The sequence below is a fragment of the Tachypleus tridentatus genome, chromosome 5, assembly GCF_004210375.1.
Source record: "Tachypleus tridentatus isolate NWPU-2018 chromosome 5, ASM421037v1, whole genome shotgun sequence".
In the NCBI taxonomy this organism is placed as follows: Eukaryota; Metazoa; Arthropoda; class Merostomata; order Xiphosura; family Limulidae; genus Tachypleus; species Tachypleus tridentatus.
This window is the reverse complement of record NC_134829.1, coordinates 38,593,874-38,614,554: the sequence shown is the minus strand read 5'-3', so window position 1 is coordinate 38,614,554 and position 20,681 is coordinate 38,593,874. Positions and strand designations below refer to the sequence as shown.

General features: G+C 29.5%; 1 protein-coding gene across 7 annotated transcripts in view; it reads left to right on the top strand.

Annotated features, from left to right (window-relative positions):
• The window catches only part of LOC143250966 (low-density lipoprotein receptor-related protein 12-like), a 33,471-nt gene that overhangs the window by 1,157 nt on the left and 11,633 nt on the right, over positions 1 to 20,681 (top strand). For 4 of the 7 annotated variants that reach the window (XM_076502213.1, XM_076502210.1, XM_076502217.1 and 1 more), the window contains exons 2-7: positions 7,977 to 8,100; positions 10,388 to 10,453; positions 13,585 to 13,735; positions 18,269 to 18,501; positions 18,827 to 18,955; positions 19,758 to 19,947. In XM_076502213.1, the coding sequence (XP_076358328.1) occupies positions 8,055 to 8,100; positions 10,388 to 10,453; positions 13,585 to 13,735; positions 18,269 to 18,501; positions 18,827 to 18,955; positions 19,758 to 19,947 (815 nt within the window). In that variant the 5' untranslated portion in view covers positions 7,977 to 8,054. Of the gene's footprint in view, positions 1 to 1,143; positions 1,228 to 4,112; positions 4,192 to 7,976; positions 8,101 to 10,387; positions 10,454 to 13,584; positions 13,736 to 18,268; positions 18,502 to 18,826; positions 18,956 to 19,757; positions 19,948 to 20,681 lie in introns of those variants that run through there. The other 3 variants (XM_076502211.1, XM_076502212.1, XM_076502218.1) reach the window with 3 other exon arrangements.

Genomic DNA, 20,681 nt, shown 5'->3' with positions numbered 1-20,681 from the left:
AATACTTGCTTTCCTGAAAGCAGAAAACATTAAAAATATAGCATTGCTCTCTGCCACAAAAGTATTGATCAAAATACCTGTAGAACAAGTTTTTCTTGTGCTTGGACTCGTAATAAAAAAAAATATGTTGTATTTTTGTTGTGAAAAATGACACCAAGTTTTCATCTAAGTGGAAGAGAAATTGTAAACAGCTGAAAGGGCTTTTTTTGAACTGATTAAAGATTAGTTGATACGTAGTATAAGAAACAAACGTTGTTGGGTAGTCAAAGGTATGTAATTGAAGTTTAATGTTGGAGAATTTTATGCCCCTGCTGCTGATTTTGCCAAATTAGTATTCCTTTAGCCAGTCAAAATATGAATATACATCTGTTTGAATTTTTAAAAATACATAATTAAGATCTTAATACAAATACATTTGTCTAAGAATTATGAAGTGATTGGTTAGAAGTTGGATTTTTTTTAACGTGGGTCTCAATAGGCCCACAGTAAACTTGGTTATAAAGAACAGAAGTAATGAGATAATACTTGTACTGCTTGTTTTTGATGCTGTATTTCTACTGTCCTTTTTCATGGATTAATTTTCTTTCATAATTATCATGGAAGTTTGGAATATTATTCAACACTAAATCTTACGGGGAGAAGCAAAGTGAGAGAAAATGGTACTACCAGTAATGCAGAAGTGAAGATGGACTCTCTCAAGAATATTGTTGTAAATGACAGAGTAGACATGGGATTACTTGTGCATTTATAGCACTATAAGAGTTTGACTTCCACTTGTTACAAATCAATTTATTTTTAGGATATTTTTTTATGCAGTTGTAGGTAAGGCTTAGAAACCACCAACTCAAGGAAATTTGTATAAAGAATAAAGACTACAACCAGTGAATTAATAATAATGTAAAACATATTTATTAACATTTATGACATATATACTTACACACACACACACATTTTATTCGAGAATCCTGTTATTTGTTTAATAGTCCTTTCAAGACACTCATTAAGTCTTCTACTATACTTACATCATGTCAGTTACTTCAATTCTTAACATTTCTACAGACCTTTTTGCTGCGAGATGAGGTAAAAATGTTCATTCCACTTACGTGAAGTCGGGTGTGAAAGTTTTTGATTGTATTTAATGCAGATATCTTGCAATTGGGCATCGGAAGCAATTGAAACCTGACTATTTACCTTTGCAAGCTTAAATATTGATCACCTGTAATAGAGGTAATTGATGTATTTTATTTAAATTTGGTACATATCAAAACCTCAATAAAATAAAATAATTCACGTTGCAAATATGTGGATACTGTACACATGGTTGGTGGCAGAAGAAATGTGTAATGAACGTTTTTTTTTGCTTTTAATATTTTATGGTTATTTAGCAAAGACTGTGGTTAGTTTGTTTTTTTAAACCTATATCTATAAATGCATGTTGATGCTAGTTTTATGTTAATGTTTCAAAGTAACTTCAACCAAATGCATAGTTTATACAGGGTTTACAATTTGTAAAAGATGTCGTAAACCATTATTGTAAGGTGCCATATTACATAGGTTGCTAGAAGCATTATAAGTAGCTACTTTACAGTGTGTAATCATAAGTATAAAGTATGGGGTAATTTGTAGCGAAATAAAATTTTTTTTATTTCAGCCTAAATTTTGAGTTATTCTTTATGTATAATAATTTGATATTGACATACTCTTCTAACACTTGTTGGATGTTTTTGTAGCTTATAAAAGAGATTCCCATTGGTTTCGTGCAACCCATCTAGAAGTTTTTGTGGTGTAGAATTTAGCAAAGTTCAAATATTTTTATTCTGTGAGTAAACTTGCAGTTTACCATTTTTCTTCCATATGTTATTCTGGAAAGATTACTTATGGAACAATGGAGTACCTAGAAATGAAAGCAATTAATATATTCCATAAGTATTATTTTATCCTGAAGTTTTATTTTTTAAAATTTGTTAATAGAACAGTTGGACTTTATTTTATATTTTGTTATTTAAAGGTTAATGATATGTGATACAAGAAAAACACTAAGGGGAATTTTGAATTTTTCTGTTTTCTGTTTTGAAATGAGAGAGTACAGAGGTAAATATGTAAATAGATATATTAAAAAAATATTCATTATACTTTTCACTACATGTATACATCTCAGGTTTTTCTTTTGAAGATTTGAAATTTTTAAGCAACAAAATTACAGTGTAGACTTTGTTTTGAGGTAATAGTATTATGTTGTGAGAAGTTCAAAAGATATTAAATATTAGATTAAATGAAAGAGTTACAATAAGTGTTAGCTAACTCAGAAAAATGTATTAAGTTTTATATCTTTTTCTGTGATTTTGTAGTTTGTAAGAATTTAAAGTATTAGTAAACTGTTAACATTTGTAGTCATTAAGGGTAATTAGAAATAAGGTCTACTAGTAATATTACCAGTATTAATTAGTAGAAGATTTTGTGTCATTCTATGGACTCTGAAATAGATTAATGAAATATATGATTATTGGATGAGTAGATTGATAATAGAGAATAAAGTCTAGGCAACTTTGATATTGTTAGGGGTAAGTGAAGTGGAACTTTTAAAATGTGATAAAAGTGGGCTGAAAAATTGTAGACTTTCAGAAAGCATGGAAAGATAGTATACCACCCTCACAGTGCTTTCTTATTTGAGGACAATTGGGAGATACCTTTGAAGAAGATTGTTATTATAAGATGAAAATAATAGTTGGGAAGAGCATAGATTAAAGCAGCAAGACAAGAGTTGAATAGAGTAGAGTAAAATTAGTACGGGGAGGATGGCAAAGCTGGAGTTTGAAGAGTGCAGAGTACTACGAAATGTGAGATGATGGAGATGAGTTAATATTCAAATGGTCTAATAGTTTGAACCATTGGGTGCACGCAGTGAGGAAAGAGAAAGAATGGTTCACATAGAAGAGGAACCACTCATTAGATATGTTGGTAAAGTTATTTGTAGTGGGAAGTGCAAAGACCAGGACTTGTATCTGCTTGCCATTTACTGAATACAAAATATCATACATCACATTGACAGTTTTGTTACTGGTATTGAGAGACATTCTTTTTGTAGTGCTTGTTAGAATAAGTGATATTGGAAATTGTAAACAGAAGGACTGCTTAAAAAATATGAAAAACTCCAAAGGGTTAAGGATGAAGATGTATGTGAATGTATGGCTCTTTCTATAGCATTCTGTTGGGTTAGATATTTGAATAAATTAAGAGGATTTGAGGCTTAAATGAAAGGTTACCAAAGTTATGCTTAGAGCTACAGATTAGCTGGTTGGAAATTTGGAACAGTTTTCAGGGTAAGGGTAAATTATATGCTAAAAATGAGCTCTACTTAAATAGGTTAATCAAATGGGTGTTTGGGGATTCTTTTATATATAATCTTTAATGACAGTTGATAACATGAAGATTTCATTATCAATAGCACAACAAAGTAGGTTAATTGAATATTTCTTTAAAATATTTACCGCTATTTGTAAATAAGTATGAACAATATAGAGAATTTTGTAGGTTATATTTATGTCCAAAAATTCATTGGTTCTATATTCACAATATCAGCACACAGTTAGTTTTTTGGCACAACTTAAACAAGAGTAAGTAATATGACTGTTTTATAACTATTCAAAAACCAACTATATATTTTAGTGAGCAATGCTTAAACTTGTACCACTCAAACCTGATTTTGTGTACTAGTAAATCTAGCATGTTCTTGTCATTTAACATGAACAAAAATTCCTGGAAATAGAGCTGATTATCTTGTGTAAAAGTGAGTGATAAGCACAGCTGTGACAAGGACTGTATAAATGGTTGCATTAATGTGGTAGATAAAAGCATGTGTTACCATAAGCCCTAGACAGGTTGTGTTGATACCAGTATAACAAGTTAAATAATCAAGATAAGTTTATTAGGTTTAAAAACAATGTTAGTAAAAAGGCTTAACTAACTTGCTGATGTTCTAATATTAGAGAGCATTAGGAACAAATAGAATAAATTAGGGCTTTGATTTAAAAGAAAGACTAGTACAATGAGAATTACTGAAACTTGGCTAGACCTGGATAGTATTAATAATATGAGCTGTTTTGAAATTCCAGGTTATAAGTTGCTTTATAATGGTAGACATTTAAAAGAGAAAATGAGGTGATTTCTTATATAATGGATGAACTGCAGTCTGTAAGTACTGAAGACATTAAAAATAATACTTAAAAGTAGAGCTGTTGATTGATAAATGTAGTTGATTATAAACATCAGTTATATGTTAGTGTCATATAAAATAATTGTTTAATTAAAATTAATTAAATTGATTGCCATGAAAATAAACTAATTAAAATTAATGTTTTGAATTATTCTACAGGGTGGCCCATAAGTTCCTACCCATCCATATATATTATGTATCCAGTGTATCTGTGTGCTGTCCCTCATTCTCGCTGTGCTCATGTACCCACATACTTGTCACAATATGCTCTTCAAGTTTAAATAGGCTTACATCGGCCATATTTCTCCAAAAAAAAGAAAAATTTATAATACATGCATAATTCAATTTAACATAATAACATATGGATGGGTAGGGACTTATGGGCCACCCTGTATTTACACAGTGACTGAATTATTATCTTTATGGTTTATCATTATTACTTTCAATTAATTTAAGTTTGTTCAGCTTAATTGATTAAGGCAATGACTCACAATGATTATCAACTAATCAAGGTTAATGTTTTCAGTTATAATTACTTAGTGCAGTTGTTCAAATTTCATGCGTGAATAATCAATTATTACATTGTAATTGATTTAATGAGTTCATCAATTAACAAATTTCACTAATTGCCCAGCTGTTGTCAATAGGTTAAATTCATGTGGTTTATAATCGGGGATTTCTGTGACAGTACCTCATCTCTTTACACAGAAAAGTTGTATCTTTCATGTGTCTGCTTGCCATATTTGCACACCACTAGCTCCGAGTTAACTCCCATCTAAGATTCATGTATTTAGCATGAACTGTACTAGTGCATGATAACATATTGTGAATATGGCTCTCCACAAGTAGGAGGGCAACACAATTTCTGTGTGCAGCAAGAACCTTTAAGCATTTGAAATTGTTGAATTTTTGAGTATATTTAAATGTCTGATGTTTGCAGTCATCAACAGAACTTTCAAGTGATGGTGACCTCTTATTTGTTCTGTAATAGTCACTGAATTATGAACAAAGAAGTTAATTTTACTATGGCTTTTGGAAACTCAGGCTTTTGAAATAATTAAACCCATTGTACAGCATGCAGTTGGTTCTCTTGTCTATACTGGACCTCCTTATGGTCTTTTACCTCAGTTTGTGAATGACCAGGAGGACAAATATAACCAATTGTTCTCTACATTTGGGTTTGCTTTTGATACCTCCTTATTAACTGTAGAAAATCTTCAACTTTCTACTCTCTGGGTGTGATTTCTTGGGTATGTTTCTTGTTTTCCCTTCATCCTAAGTATTTTGGTTCTTCTCACTCTGTGTCATGAAACCCATTTTTGGGAATATTTTCTTTCCTCCATTGTTATTTAGAGTTCTTACTTTGTCCTTCTCTAACAACTCCACACTTGTACCCATATGCTTTATCCTTCTCACTCTGTGTCATGAAACCCATTTTTGGGAATATTTTCTTTCCTCCATTGTTATTTAGAGTTCTTACTTTGTCCTTCTCTAACAACTCCACACTTGTACCCATATGCTTTATCCTTCTCACTCTGTGTCATGAAACCCATTTTTGGGAATATTTTCTTTCCTCCATTGTTATTTAGAGTTCTTACTTTGTCCTTCTCTAACAACTCCACACTTGTACCCATATGCTTTATCCTTCTCACTCTGTGTCATGAAACCCATTTTTGGGAATATTTTCTTTCCTCCATTGCCTGTTATTTAGAGTTCTTACTTTGTCCTTCTCTAACAACTCCACACTTGTACCCATATGCTTTATCCTTCTCACTCTGTGTCATGAAACCCATTTTTGGGAATATTTTCTTTCCTCCATTGGCTGTTATTTAGAGTTCTTACTTAGTCCTTTTCTAACAACTCCACACTTGTACCCATATGCTTTATCCTTCTCACTCTGTGTCATGAAACCCATTTTTGGGAATATTTTCTTTCCTCCATTGTTATTTAGAGTTCTTACTTTGTCCTTCTCTAACAACTCCACACTTGTACCCATATGCTTTATCCTTCTCACTCTGTGTCATGAAACCCATTTTTGGGAATATTTTCTTTCCTCCATTGGCTGTTATTTAGAGTTCTTACTTAGTCCTTTTCTAACAACTCCACACTTGTACCCATATGCTTTATCCTTCTCACATTCTTGTCCTGACTTCCAGCAATTCTTCCTTTCCTTTTCATAGATACCTAGTCTTTGAACTTTCTTCTGCACTCTTGGAGAGTGGACCCCAGGTATGCAATCATAAGTGGGTATACGAGTCAACCAACTTGAGAAAATTTAGAATTAAAACAAGGAATAAATGATACTGGGTCAAATTCTATGTCCAAAAATAAACACTTTATTAATACTTATTAACATATAGATGCAAAGGCATATAATGAACAAAAGACAATAAAATTGGTTACACAGAAGTTTACACGTTCAGTAACTTGTGTTAGTTTACACGTTCAGTAACTTGTGTTAGTTTACACGTTCAGTAACTTGTGTTAGTTTACACGTTCAGTAACTTGTGTTAGTTTACACGTTCAGTAACTTGTGTTAGTTTACACGTTCAGTAACTTGTGTTAGATCTATAAAGTTTCTAACCCTATAACTTTTGTATTGCATATCATATTTCCCCTGACAATATCATTAGTGAAAAGGGAGTAGTAATTAAAACTTACATGTAGTTAGTGTTGTGCAACTCTTGCACATATAGATAAACTGCCATTTTCTGTCCATATGTATTTGGAACTTAGCTGAAAGAACTGGAGCAACTGGAAAGCCTGGAACTTTCTGGAGCAATCTAGAGGCTAGGAACAACCTTGAAGTTGGGAACAACCACACTTTTTGGTCCAGAGACATCAATTTTTATGTGGTTTGGCTACACAATCCATTCAAACTCATGGGAATAGACTTTGAGATGATTGGTCCAGCAAGTTTAGAGTGGACTTATCTTTCATTAGTGATTGGTGCTCAGTAACAAAGGGCTTGATGTCAGTTAATGTAAAAGGTTAACTGTGCATACAGTTTTTCATCTTCTATAGTCTGTCTTGAATAAACATCTTCCAACTAAGTGGTATCAGATAACATTTCACATCCCCGAACACAATTGTTTAAAACTTACATTTCAGTCTAGTTAGAATCATTTCATGTGAAAATCCTCTCCATTATCACTGATATGCAGACAATGTTAGTTGCTCTTGACAGGTTGTGTTTAATGTTAGTTTTTTTTTGTTAGCATTTCACAACTTTTTTTTTTTTTTTTGCAACATGGCCCGAGTCCATAGTTGATTGATGCTTGTGGTTAGTCCGTAATAAAGTATAGTTGAACTATATTATTTTAGGGTGCTTCAGTAGGCTGCTATTGAAAGTAATTTTGTGTATGTTTTTCTCAAATTGGAATTCTTTATTAAAATTGTTTTGTAATATCCTAATCTAAAAAAGATGTTTTTGTTAAATTTTGTTTTATTAAGATTGAAACTCAAATGTTTGTTTTACACTGCATTTCAACAATTCTTAGCTTTGTAATTTTTGATGAATGTTATTAAGGATGAGTTTTTGTATATTTTCAAATTTTATTTTGTGTATGGAGAAGAATTTTTTGTTACATTTATTAGAAAGGAGATAATTTTGCTTCTATGATCCTTTAAGACTAATTAAAAATACAGTTTATATCCATATTGCTGTGACAAGATTAGGCATTAATTACAATGAAAGGTGATAACTAAGAATTTAATGAGTTCTGTTTTGAATAGAATCTAAGATATTTTCTTCATAATTCAGATATTTTGATTTTGGAAGGACAACTGGGAAGAGGTCAAGTCTATTCTTTGAACATCTAATTCATTGGACACATTAAGTATGCAACTAAAATGTGTATTTTCATCGTGGATGAATTTTATTTCAGGTGAGTTTTTAATTTTAAAAAGTGTAAATCCAATACTTTTAAAATGTTCTACTAGCTCAAAATGTTTATTTTAATCACTGATGTCTTAAACCAACAACATTTTAAATGTATAACTTGCTAATTAATGGTTTAATATTTATTGGATAGGTTTGCTCTAAAGTGTTCAATATAATGAAATAAATGTAGGCATATATAAAATTTGAGATTAAAGAAACCAAGTTACAATTTATGAAAGGTGATTACAAAATGGAGTAATCTTTGGAAAAGTTTTAATAATTCAGCCATTGAAATATGTTAAACATCGGCTCACATTTTATTTCAACTGCTAGAAGGCAAACAAAAGTATGAATGTTAGATCTAGTTTTAAAGGTAGATGACCTTGGTTGTTCATAGTACAGAGTATAAAAATGGGTTATGTATCTATGTCACATTTTCAGGTTAAAATTAAACAACTTGTTACCACTTCTTAATTTGCATGTTTTGCAACTGTCAAGTTGTTAACTAATAATGTCATTACAAAACTGAATTTAAATCAATTTCCTATAAAGCATTTGCTTTAAAATCTGATGTGTAGATTTAAAACTTGTAGGTAATTATTTTTCAATTAGTTTTAAACTCTTTCTGTATTGGTTAAAGGCCATGTCATTATGTTTATCACACACAAAAGGTTATTGAACTACTGTTTTATGAATTCTTGTCATTTAACTTTGGTATCAAACTATAGTTTATGATTTGACTTTTCCTATTATACATTATTTAATTTATTAATATAAAAGTAAATATTAGACAGGTGCACCTAAACATTGATTTTTGTGTGTTACATGTTATGTTGAATGCAACACTACTTCAAATTAGATGTTTGTGATGTTGAAATACAAAGTATATAGTTTTGTTTGAATTATGGTTTCAACAATTTTGAAAAGCTGGAATATAAAATAAGAACTTCTTATATTTTCTGTTTCCTGAGATATTGCTTATGTACTGAATCAAACACAGTGGCCCTGCTCACCTCTTTCCATTTTTGGAAACTGTACTTTATTCATGTCATGTTCAGAAGTGTATATAACCAGTTAAAAGCTTTGAATGTCCCCCAAGTCATTTCCTCAGCCATTTATAAATACAACTGCATTGTCTCTTCTTTCTTTCAAAAGAAACCTTTATGCTAATAAGTTAAGTCTTTTAACCTTTTGAAATTTCACATAGTTTTAAACCAAAATTCAGCTTTGTTAAAATTATACTGGACTTCTATGGTATCCATATAGTAACTTGTGATTTTCTGGTTATTCCAACCTGTACATAAAACCTAAACAATTATTTTATTTCATGTTCTTCACGTGCAAAAGTTTCTAAGGTGTAGCAACCTATGACAAATAGCAACAGAGTATAAAGGTCATAACTAGAAGGGATGATTGTTTAATTTTGTTATTTATTGTTCTGTGTTTTAAGAAAAGTTTATAAAAACTTATTTTCAAATAGTAATGATGTATATACACACATAATGTATTATAACTGAAATATGACTGTTTTACAGAATACTAGTCCACTAAAATACACCCAAGAAAGCTCACTTTGTAAAAGTCATTTTTATGTTCTTACATATGGTAACATGAGTGCACGTGTGCTGCATCATTGTAACTCGTAATGTTAGTGAGCAATGGCTGAAAATTCAATAAAAAGAATAAATATACAAATAAATATATAATGTTATGACATTTAAGCTATTTAGACTAAATGTTTGTGTTTTTGAGTTTATAATGTATAGTCATTGTAGAAAGAAAAAAGCATAATTTATATTTATTTCCTAATTTTTTTATGGTAATTACAAGATTGGTAAAATCTACCAAACACATACAGAAAATTCAATTCAATAGTGTAAATAACAGATAAAATATATATATATATTTTAATTTTAAGGATTAACAAGATTCCCACTGTCCCTATCTACTATCTAGCGAAACCACAGCCAAGTGAACGGGCTTGGAAAAATCAGAAATATAAAATATTTAGATATTTTAGTGAAAATAAATACATTTTAATGAAGTTAAATGAGCAAAGTAGTTTTAGATGTACATTTAATTCAATTGCAGATAAATTGTTAGCTTCATTAAATATGCAATTTAGGTTAAAGCTGCTGAATTTTACATTTAAAAACTTGTATTACTTCATGTTTTGCTATTCAGTTAAGAAAAAAGTATTTTTACAAATATGTAAGCATGAATTGGTTGTTATTACAATTTAAATGTTAAGCCATTTGGTTTAGGGATATATTTTTTTTTATCTTTTACAGTTTTTGTATTTAGTCAGTGGAAGATTTCTGAAAGCAGTGGATTAAGTAATAATTCTTATCATGAAGGTAAGATGTATTTGTAAGATATTTAGCATATACTAAGTTAGAGCTGTTGATTCATGTGATGTCGAGAAAACCCAGTTGTAGAGAAATATATATGTCAAAACAGCTCGTTTGGGTTGAGAAAATTTTATGTTGTTCGCTCCTCTACGTAAAATATTTTCTCAACCCAAATGAGCTGTTTTTACATATGTAGAGCTGTTGATTAATGTAACTGATATAATAAATGACCTATGAGTATTGATTACATTGGTTAGTGTTACATAATTATCAATTAATTGAAATTAAGCTGATTAGTATCAAAGTAATTAATCAAAATTATCGTTTTAGATTATTGCTGTACTTGATTATTCAACTATCCAAGTAATTAAAATATCACCACTGTGAGTTCTCATTATTGTATTAGAGTAACTTGGGTTTAATTACTCAGTGACATAACATGTAAAAAGAATTAATTGGTTTAAATTATTGTTTATGACTATTATAATTTTCAATCATTTAATGATTCAAGCAATTGATATGTTGCCTTTTATAATTTTGGAAGTGTTGTTTCTGATTAATTCTACTATCCAATTGAAATATTGGTGTTATCATTTCTCTCTATTATTGTTTCAATTGATTCAAGTTATTTTAGCTTTGAGTTTGAATGGTTCAATGATTAGGTGGTTGGTCATGATTTAAGGGTGAGAGGTTAATGTTCTATTGCTACTAACTATACTCATTCTTTCAACCATGGAAGAATTATATTTATTTCTTTGTTTTTAAGCTATATCAAAGCAACTAAAGCTATGTGCCACGTTCCGTAACCCTTTCACTGAGAGATTGTTCATAGTTGTTTCCTGCTGATGCCCACAGATATCTGTACTCCAAGAGTCTTGTGGTGGATTCAAGTTCTTGGAAGGTTGTTTCTTTCCACTATAGCAGGGCATGGAGAAAAGTTAATCTCTGCTGTTAACAACAATTAATCTTTCATTGAATGTAGTCACTTTGTGATGAGAGAGTTAGTTTCAAATTGCCCAGCAGAGGGTAAGCAACCAGCTTGCATCACCCAATGTCATCTTTTGGGCTATTCTGTAGCAACAAATAAAATACCTTTGAAGCTCTGGTATTACTTAAATGTATTAAACATCAGAGGCATTCCATCTAAACTGCCACAATATTATAGCAAGTACTACTTCCAGTGGCTTGACTGCATATAACAGTATGTACATGACTCGTGCATTTGAAGCTATGGTTTCATAATTAACCACAGTAATGCTTACTTTTGTGTTTGCCTTTCTTGACCTAAACATTAGTGCAGTTTAAACCTAATATATTGCTTACTTATTACAAGTCACAAATATAACTGGTTATTTGAGTAAGATTGTTTCAGTAGAAAACAGTTACAGAAAGAAAACATTCAGGTGTTCTTTATTTACTCCAAAAATTCTTGTTTGCTGAGTAACTTGCTTATTTAATTGTATTATTCAGAAATTATGAAGTGTAGTTTAAACCTAATTTATTGCTTACTTATTACAAGTCACAAATATAACTGGTTATTTGAGTAAGATTGTTTCAGTAGAAAACAGTTACAGAAAGAAAACATTCAGGTGTTCTTTATTTACTCCAAAAATTCTTGTTTGCTGAGTAACTTGCTTATTTAATTGTATTATTCAGAAATTATGAAGTGTAGTTTAAACCTAATTTATTGCTTACTTATTACAAGTCACAAATATAACTGGTTATTTGAGTAAGATTGTTTTAGTAGAAAACAGTTACAGAAAGAAAACATTCAGGTGTTCTTTATTTACTCCAAAAATTCTTGTTTGCTGAGTAACTTGCTTATTTAATTGTATTATTCAGAAATTATGAGATTTGTGCTAATAACAGTTTAACAAGATGTAACTTTGTTAAGCTGTTAATATGACTTGGACTCCTGTTTAATTATGACTAGTTTTATCTAATTAGATAGTATTGAAAGTTGAAAACAGAAGTCAGATGTCACATACCTCATTAACACTACACATTTAGTTCAGTAAGCTTGAAGTTGTTTTCAGTATACAAGTTTCTACAGTTTTTATCAGCCTGTACATAAAATGTAAATATATCAGTCATTGTAATTTTATCTTTTTGGAACTTCTATCCATATTTGTATATAATTTTTTTTAGATATAGTTATATATTTTCAATAATTTTTGTAAGTTTTCACACTGGTAATGGGATTAGAATATAATTTTGAAACCATAGTAATTTAAACTGTTTTTTGCTGTTTACCACAAATTTAATATTTTGTATTGACTTGTAATTTTCACCTTATGAATCATTTTATTCTCTGCAAAGAGATCATCTAGTGTTATCAGAATTTTTGCAAAGTAGTAAACAGTGAGTTATCTGTTTTTTGAAGACCCCAATGAATCTGTTTTCACTAAATTATGTATCTAACATATACTCTGACAATAATCTTTACTAATTTTATCATAAAATTTAAAGACAATATTTTTAATGAAATAGTAGTTTGGAAGAGTAGTCTTGTGAAAATGTATAGGAAGATTCTGGGGAATACTATTAATTATCTTTTCAGCTTGTTACAAGTTTCTTACTATTTTGGGCATATGATACACTTTATCTTATATTGTTGTACCTGAAGATTTCTTTCATATAAAGTAAAAGTTAGTCTTAACTGTCTAAACAAAAAAAATTCTAGAGAAGCTGAAATTAGAAAGATTAGTTGTATATGAATACTTGATTAGTAAATTCCATTAGTTCTCTTTGCTTTTGATTATTTCTCTATTTTTGTGTCTTAAACCACATTTATTTCCATACTTTTGGGTTCAATTGTCTGGAATTTGAGTGTTTAATTGTTTTTTGAAAAAATCGGCATGCAAAGATGAAAGAAGCGTTTAATATTCAGTTAAATTTTAATATAATAAAATATTACGTTAAAATTGTACTGTACTATATTTCTATATTAAATAAGACTTATGTTGATGATGAAATATTCACATTTAACAGGTTTTAATATACTTTAAAGGTTTCTGAATCTTTTGAAACTGTTTCTTTATATTGGTTTTGTATTTTGAAAGTTTGAAGAGCATATTAGATGCTATCACTGTAATGATTATTGCTATCCTACCATTTATAAATATATTTTATTCCAGAAACTAACTATAAGAGTGAATGTTCTTTTACAAAATATACGGATCGCCGTGGGATTATCAAAAGTCCAGGATATCCACAACCCTACAATAACCACACTTGCATGGAATACATTATTAGTGTTAAAGGACCTGGGAAGGTTATCACAATCAGGTATATATTTATTTTGATCAGATGTGTACAAGTTTATTGCTTATTAGCCCTGATTTATCTAGTCTTAGTGCACAGTTATGAAAATCAAAATTTATAACGTATTTATTTAGGATTCTAAGAACTTGTGAGTGAAAATAAAGAAGAATATAGAACAATAAGCCAACCACACTATTATATCCAATGCCAACGATGCCTCTGTCCTATACTAGGACTCATGAGCCTGGCTGGGATACAATAGATATAGTTGTAGTGGAGATGCTATGTTTTATTATATTGCATGAACTAGATTATGTTAATGAAGTATAATGCTTAACAAATGTTTTACACGAGTCATTTATAAATCAGAATTAGGTTAGCATTAATAATGCAATATTAATTGTTTATTTTACCACTAAATATTTATTTAATATTTTGGTTATTTTTTGTAAAATTAGAGCAAAGGAGATAACTGTTAATTATTTCAAATAATAAACCTGTTTATTATTTGAACAGCATGTGAGCGTGTTTCTATGGTTTTTTTCAGCCTGCACGTAAAATGTTAACATAATAACTTTAATGTGTTCTTTCTAAACTTCTATCCATATCATTAACTTCTTGATTAAAAGTTTACGATTGATTGCTAAAACAGTATGCCAGTTACACCTGTGAGTCTGCAAACATATGAGAGTATCAAGTGGAACTGTTAAAATTGATCGAATCTACCAGACTCTCAATTTGTACACATAGTGAATACATTAACTACCCCATCTTTATTATGAATTTCAGTCATCTTACTTCGATGATCAAATATTGAACCTTTAATTAAAGAAAACTTATCTATTTTTGAATGAACTCCCAAATTTAAATTATAACACAACTTCACTTCTTTTAAGTCTATTCAGAATACCTGTACAATAATATTCTTGTTTTATTCTATTTGATTGTCTGTTAATTTATTTCATACTTATTTTAATTACTTTTATAGTGTTTAAACTTTGTAATGTGGTTTGTACCTAATAGTTTACCATGTTTATTATAGCTTGCTGAAGATAAAACATGTATAATCCAAAATGTCCAAGAATTAAATGTTTGTTACTGCACATACATGTTTCATGTTCTTTGTTGCTTCTGTTGTCCTGGTATTTATCTTTAAAATTTAATTTCCATAGAATGAGTCTATTACTATTGTAAGTTTGGTTTGTTGAAGTCATTGAAATAATTAATAATAAAAATTAATTATTATGATTAATAATTATAATAATAATTTTGATTAATAAATTACTTTTGTAATAATTAAATTTCAGTTAATGGTCTGCTGTGAATGGCAGTGGTGTTTACACCATTCCTATCTTCACAAATGTTTGTAGGGTTTTAGTAAACATTGTAAAATGTGTTCACCACAAAAATCACAATTTCTAATAAAGTAACTCAAGATTTGTCTTTGAAGTTAGTGAGTCAGTTTCATTCAAACTGATTAGTCTTTAGTGCAAGGCCAGTTTCATGTTAAGAATAAAAATGTATTTAGTATTTTATGGTTTCCATACCTTGTTTCTAGAACCTAAATGAATATTGACAGTTGTTTCATTTTATCTGTTATCTTCTCTAGCAGTGAAGGGGAAAAGTTGAAAAATATTACATAAGTGTACATTACTCCTTTCCTTCTGTAATGTAACAAATAATTGCATGCTTTTCTTACATTCAAAGCATAATAGTCATTTCAAATCTGGTTTAATTTAGCTCTATTGCTTTACAGCTGCACTTTGAGACTTTCTCAGACTATAGTGAAATAACGTGTCGTGGCCAGACAGCTTTATGAGCAAATGATTGAGTTACCAGCAAAAAAAGAATCAAATTACAAATGTCTCGTATGTTTGATGTGATATTGAGAATCAAAATCAATTTTTTATTTACTTTTTGATTTAAGTTTTCTAACCTAGTAAGCCTATTTTCTTTTTTTTACAAGAACTGGCTTTTCAGTGACACAGCTGTATGTTTATGAGACTTGTAGCTCTATACACCAGGTTTTGATACCAGTGGTTGGCAGAGCACAGATATCCCATTGTGTAGCTTTATGTTTAATTAAAAAAATAAACAAGCTTTTATAACAAATGATGTAAATAGTAAATTTACTATTTCTGACCTTTTGCCATTGACAATGACCTATGGTTTTGTGATGATGTTAGTGGTAGTCCAAAATATTTTGTATGTCTATTTCAAGTATGCGACTTTGGAAACAATATCATCATGTAGAAAATAAAGAATGTCCTAATGCTACTATAACTGACCTAAGTTAAAACTTTTGTTAGCCACTCAGAGCTTATCAGTAATGATAATTCATAAACAATCTCAACCATGCTGTTTACAACTGTGTGCCAGAAGGAGATAACCATCAGGAGATTTGCATAGGTGGAGAGGGGAGATTCTTTCTGTTGGTTACAAACATGCTTTATAATAAATATATAGTGTGGATAGGTTGTTAAAATCTATGACAAGATAAGGGCTTCAGTGATGGGTGTCATAAATTTATATTTCATTAATTCAAGAAAGTGGGAAGTGTAAGTTTAATATTTTAACTTCCCATTGTCTGTAGTTTGAATTTCTGATTGATTAGTCTTTCTAATAGCTTTAGAAAGGAATGGATAAATTATAAAAGAAGAGAACCATAGGGAGGGTGTTTCACATGACACAGGAAGATCAATATAAAAACATTTATTTGGTATAAATTAAAACTAAGACACATACAGTGTTAGTTTATTGTTGGAAAATTGAAAGTGGTAATAATCAAACTTTAATTTTAGTATTTAGTTGGTTAGTTTAGCCACATTGAGTTAATTATGATTTTGATTAATTAGTTTACATAAGATTAACCAGTGCTCATAGATAATCACTTTATGTTCATTAATTGATGAAATTAACCAGTCTCTATTTTGATATCTACTGTGGGCAGATCACAAACTTTGTGTAATTTGTGCATAACAAATTAACAAATCTAAATGTATATGTGTAATTATTAAAATATATTTATTATAAATAATATTTAGCATAGTTAGTTTACTTTCTGAAAACAAATGTGGTCTATACTTGAGTAAATCTTGGGGATCTGAGAATCTGTTACAAATTTTTTAATTTTTCAGTTCAGTTTAGCATGGTCAGGTGGTGATTAAGGCACTCAGCTCATAATCTGAGGGTCATTGGTTTGAATTCCTGTCACACCAAACATCTCTTTCTTTTAACATTGTGGGTGTTATAATTTTATGGTTATGGACTACTGTTTGTCAAGAAAAGTGTAGTCCAAGAGTTTGGTGGTGAGTGGTGATGATTAACTGCCTTCCATCTAGTCTTTCAGTGCTAAATTAGGGATAGCTAGCACAGATATCCCTTGTGTGGCTTTGAACAAAATTCAGTTAAAAAATTTTTCGATTCATAATGTAAAACATTTATGTCATTTACTCTATGACTGACATAATTTCAAGCTACCTCCAATTAAATTTACATTCTATGGACAATTTTGTTGTAGAACTGGCTTACATGAATAACAGTGATAAAAATGTGACTGATTGCTTAACTTCTAAACATTTGTTTAAAGAAAAAAACTTTAATTTACAAATGGGATTTTTTTTCCTCTAGAGTTAGTTTTTTTTGTTAACACAATTGTGTTTAAGACCATGTTGCAATAGCAGCCTATTTATACATTATATTGTATAGATTAATATTTTAAAATAATATAATATAATATTTTAAAATATTATCCATATGTGATTAAATACAACGTAGAAGAAAATGTCAAATTTTTGTTATTTGTAAATTTAATACTACATTGATTTATTGTTTTTGTTTTTATTTATTGAAAATCAATCAGTACATTTATGTTTATAATGAATCACATGATTAAAAGGCTGGCATGAGAGAGGATAAATAATACTGCCTACCGAGTGCTTGTGATCAGAATTATGAGTTTGGGATATGCCAGTGCCTGTCACAACTACTACCAAGACAAATTACCTATAGTAAGAGGTGTGTTGTTAAAGGCATAACATGTACGCAATACATGCTTGATGCTAAAAATAGCTCAGGAGTTGGTGGTTCTAACAACCAGTTGTATTCTCTCTGGTTAGCAATCAAAATAAGGCTGGTGATAGGTAGTTTTAATAGCTCTACCATAACTCAAAAACAAGAAAAGAAATATAACGTTACTGGCTGAAATGGTAAACATTTGGTGGTAAAGGGAAGTAAATCTGAGACACTCAAATCGTGAGACTGAGAAAGTGAATTAATCAAAAAATTAATAATGAGAAACATTAATTTCAATATTTTGGTTACTCTGATCATTGGAATAACCTAAATCAGTAACAAAATGCTTATAGGTAATCAGTTAATTAAGTGATTACGATTTTGAAAATATAGATAGATGATAATAGTAGTAAATATAAAATGTGATTAGAAACCAAAATACCTAAGAATATGTTTGTAAATGGAACAGTTTGTGGTTATATTTGTATTTTTTTTGTAACACATAATGAATGTCTATGTTATGATAATTCATCTTTTAAAAAGATTTGACGATGTGGATATAGAAGAAAGCAATGAACTGTGCTTCAACCCTCCATGTTGTAAGAATAATTGGTTTAAAGTAGGACCATTACCTCAAATCAAGTACAAACACTATTGTGGACAGGATAGGCCTCGGCCTGACCCTTTGATCATACAGGCAAACACACTGTGGATAAAGTTTTTTACATCATCTGTTCTCAAAGGGGGAAGAGGATTTAAACTTTCCTATATTGTAGGTACGTATGAAGTGTAGTTTGTGTTAAGAACAACACATCTGTTCAACCAATAAACACTTAAGTTGTGCTCACGTTTCTTTGAAATTTAAATAAAGTGTATCAGAAATAATTTAGCAAGTTTACTGTGGTTTCTTCTTAAAATTAGCTTTAATATTTCTAAGATGCTAAGAAATGAAATGTTTTCAAATAGATAAGTAAAATTTTTAACATCTTAAAGTAAGAAATGAGGCATTTTAATATTTAAAACATTTTTATTAAGATTTCAATGTTTTTTAAGTTTGTTCAAAAAGTATTTTAAGATTAGTTTTTTCTTTTTTTTTATCAGGTGCTAAAAATGCAGATTATTGCCAGGAAAATGAATTTCAGTGCAATAATAAAAAGTGTATTTTAGAGAGGTGGCATTGTAATGGATTTAATGAGTGTGAAGATGGATCTGATGAGATGTCTTGTGCAGGTGATTATTGTAATAGTGTTGAATTATCCTGATTATAAATTTAATCTTTATGAAAGAACTTAATAGAATATGTTCTAAGAGTTATTTTTCTTGTGAATTTTATTTAAAATTTTATAAATTAAAACAACATAACTGCTGTTATTTTGGCTTGGGTAAGTTATAGAAAACAAATTAAGTAAAATAAAACAAGTCACAAAGTGAATGAAAGCATACAGAAAAAGTAGGCTTAACATTATTTATGGAAATAGTTTTTGAATAGGTTTTATTTTACAGTGTTTGGGCCTTAAGCATAAATTATGCAAATATATAAATCAAACTGATATGTTATATGATATACATAAGTACTATTATTGTAGATAGCATTAATTTAGTGACAAATTTGTTTGTAAAATGGCTAATATAAGTAAACTCACTTTTTTAAATATGTTTCATGTAAATTATAACTTTGTGAACAGAATCAGCAAATATAATTTTCATAAACATTAGTAGTGAAAGAATGTTTGTTCCAACTATCTTGATAGCATATAAATATTTATATATCTTTTTTATATGATTGATGAAAACTATATTTTCTATAGTTTCAATAATTTCTTCTCAAAATAACCCTAGTTTCCAACTGGTACTTAACTGCAGTCTTTACATAACTTTGGAAAATGTGGTATTTGCTATCAGAATTTATCATGCACAGAATATTGACAGTCATTATGTGTTTTCTTTTAAAGGATTGGCTACATATTTGGGTGTATAGTGTAATGTGCATAATTTCAACCTAAGATAAATTCTGATTTGTATTGTTTTACAGAAACGTGCAGTTTCACAGAGTTCAGGTGTCATTCTGGTAATAAGTGCATTTCTGCAGAAAATTACTGTAATGGTGTTGAAGACTGTCCTGACTCTAGTGATGAGTTTGATTGCAACTGTGGTCCTAATCGCACCAGGTGTAGCACCACGTCTACTCAGTGTTACAACGTTCTCACAGAAAGATGTGACGGGTAATCACGAGTTTTTACACCTTTCCGAGATCTGATTTAGTTTTAATTGACACCCTCTGTTTTTTTATTGAATTAATTAATTTAAAATTCTGAGACTACTCCAGCATATATTAATTAGCTATAATTTTAGACTAGATATTTGAGAAGTCACTTGCAGTATTAATTTAAAATTGAATATTTGTTTTTTGTCTTAGCTTGCAAGAAATTTCATTTGTTTTTAATATTTTTACATTTCTTAATGTTTGGAAACATAATTAAACTTTCTTCATTTTTAAAAATTGCCATTTAATGTATTAAATGTTATTAACCTGTAGTTTCTAGAATCTGCTTTATTTTATGTTTTTATGTGTAGATATTATAATGTTTTAAAGTAATGCTACTGATGGTAAATATATTAGCAACATCTTCAAGAATTTGCAGAATATCAAGTTGAATATGAATTTTGGTATTATTAACTTTGTTGAAGTAGAACACATTACTATTAATCAAAACTAAGAAACATATGGACTGTTTGTTTGTGTGTAGCACATTCCAAATATAAAATACATACCAGATTTTGATGATATTTAGACACGTAATTTAGTGACTCTTTAAATTACAGCAACAAAATAATGAAATACTTGCAATTTTCCTCTACTTGAATAATTAAAACATGCAATTATTTGAAGGTAAGTTTAAAGTTGAGAAACTTGTAGCTAGTAATGGTTAGATCTAGTTTAGACTAATGAATTTTG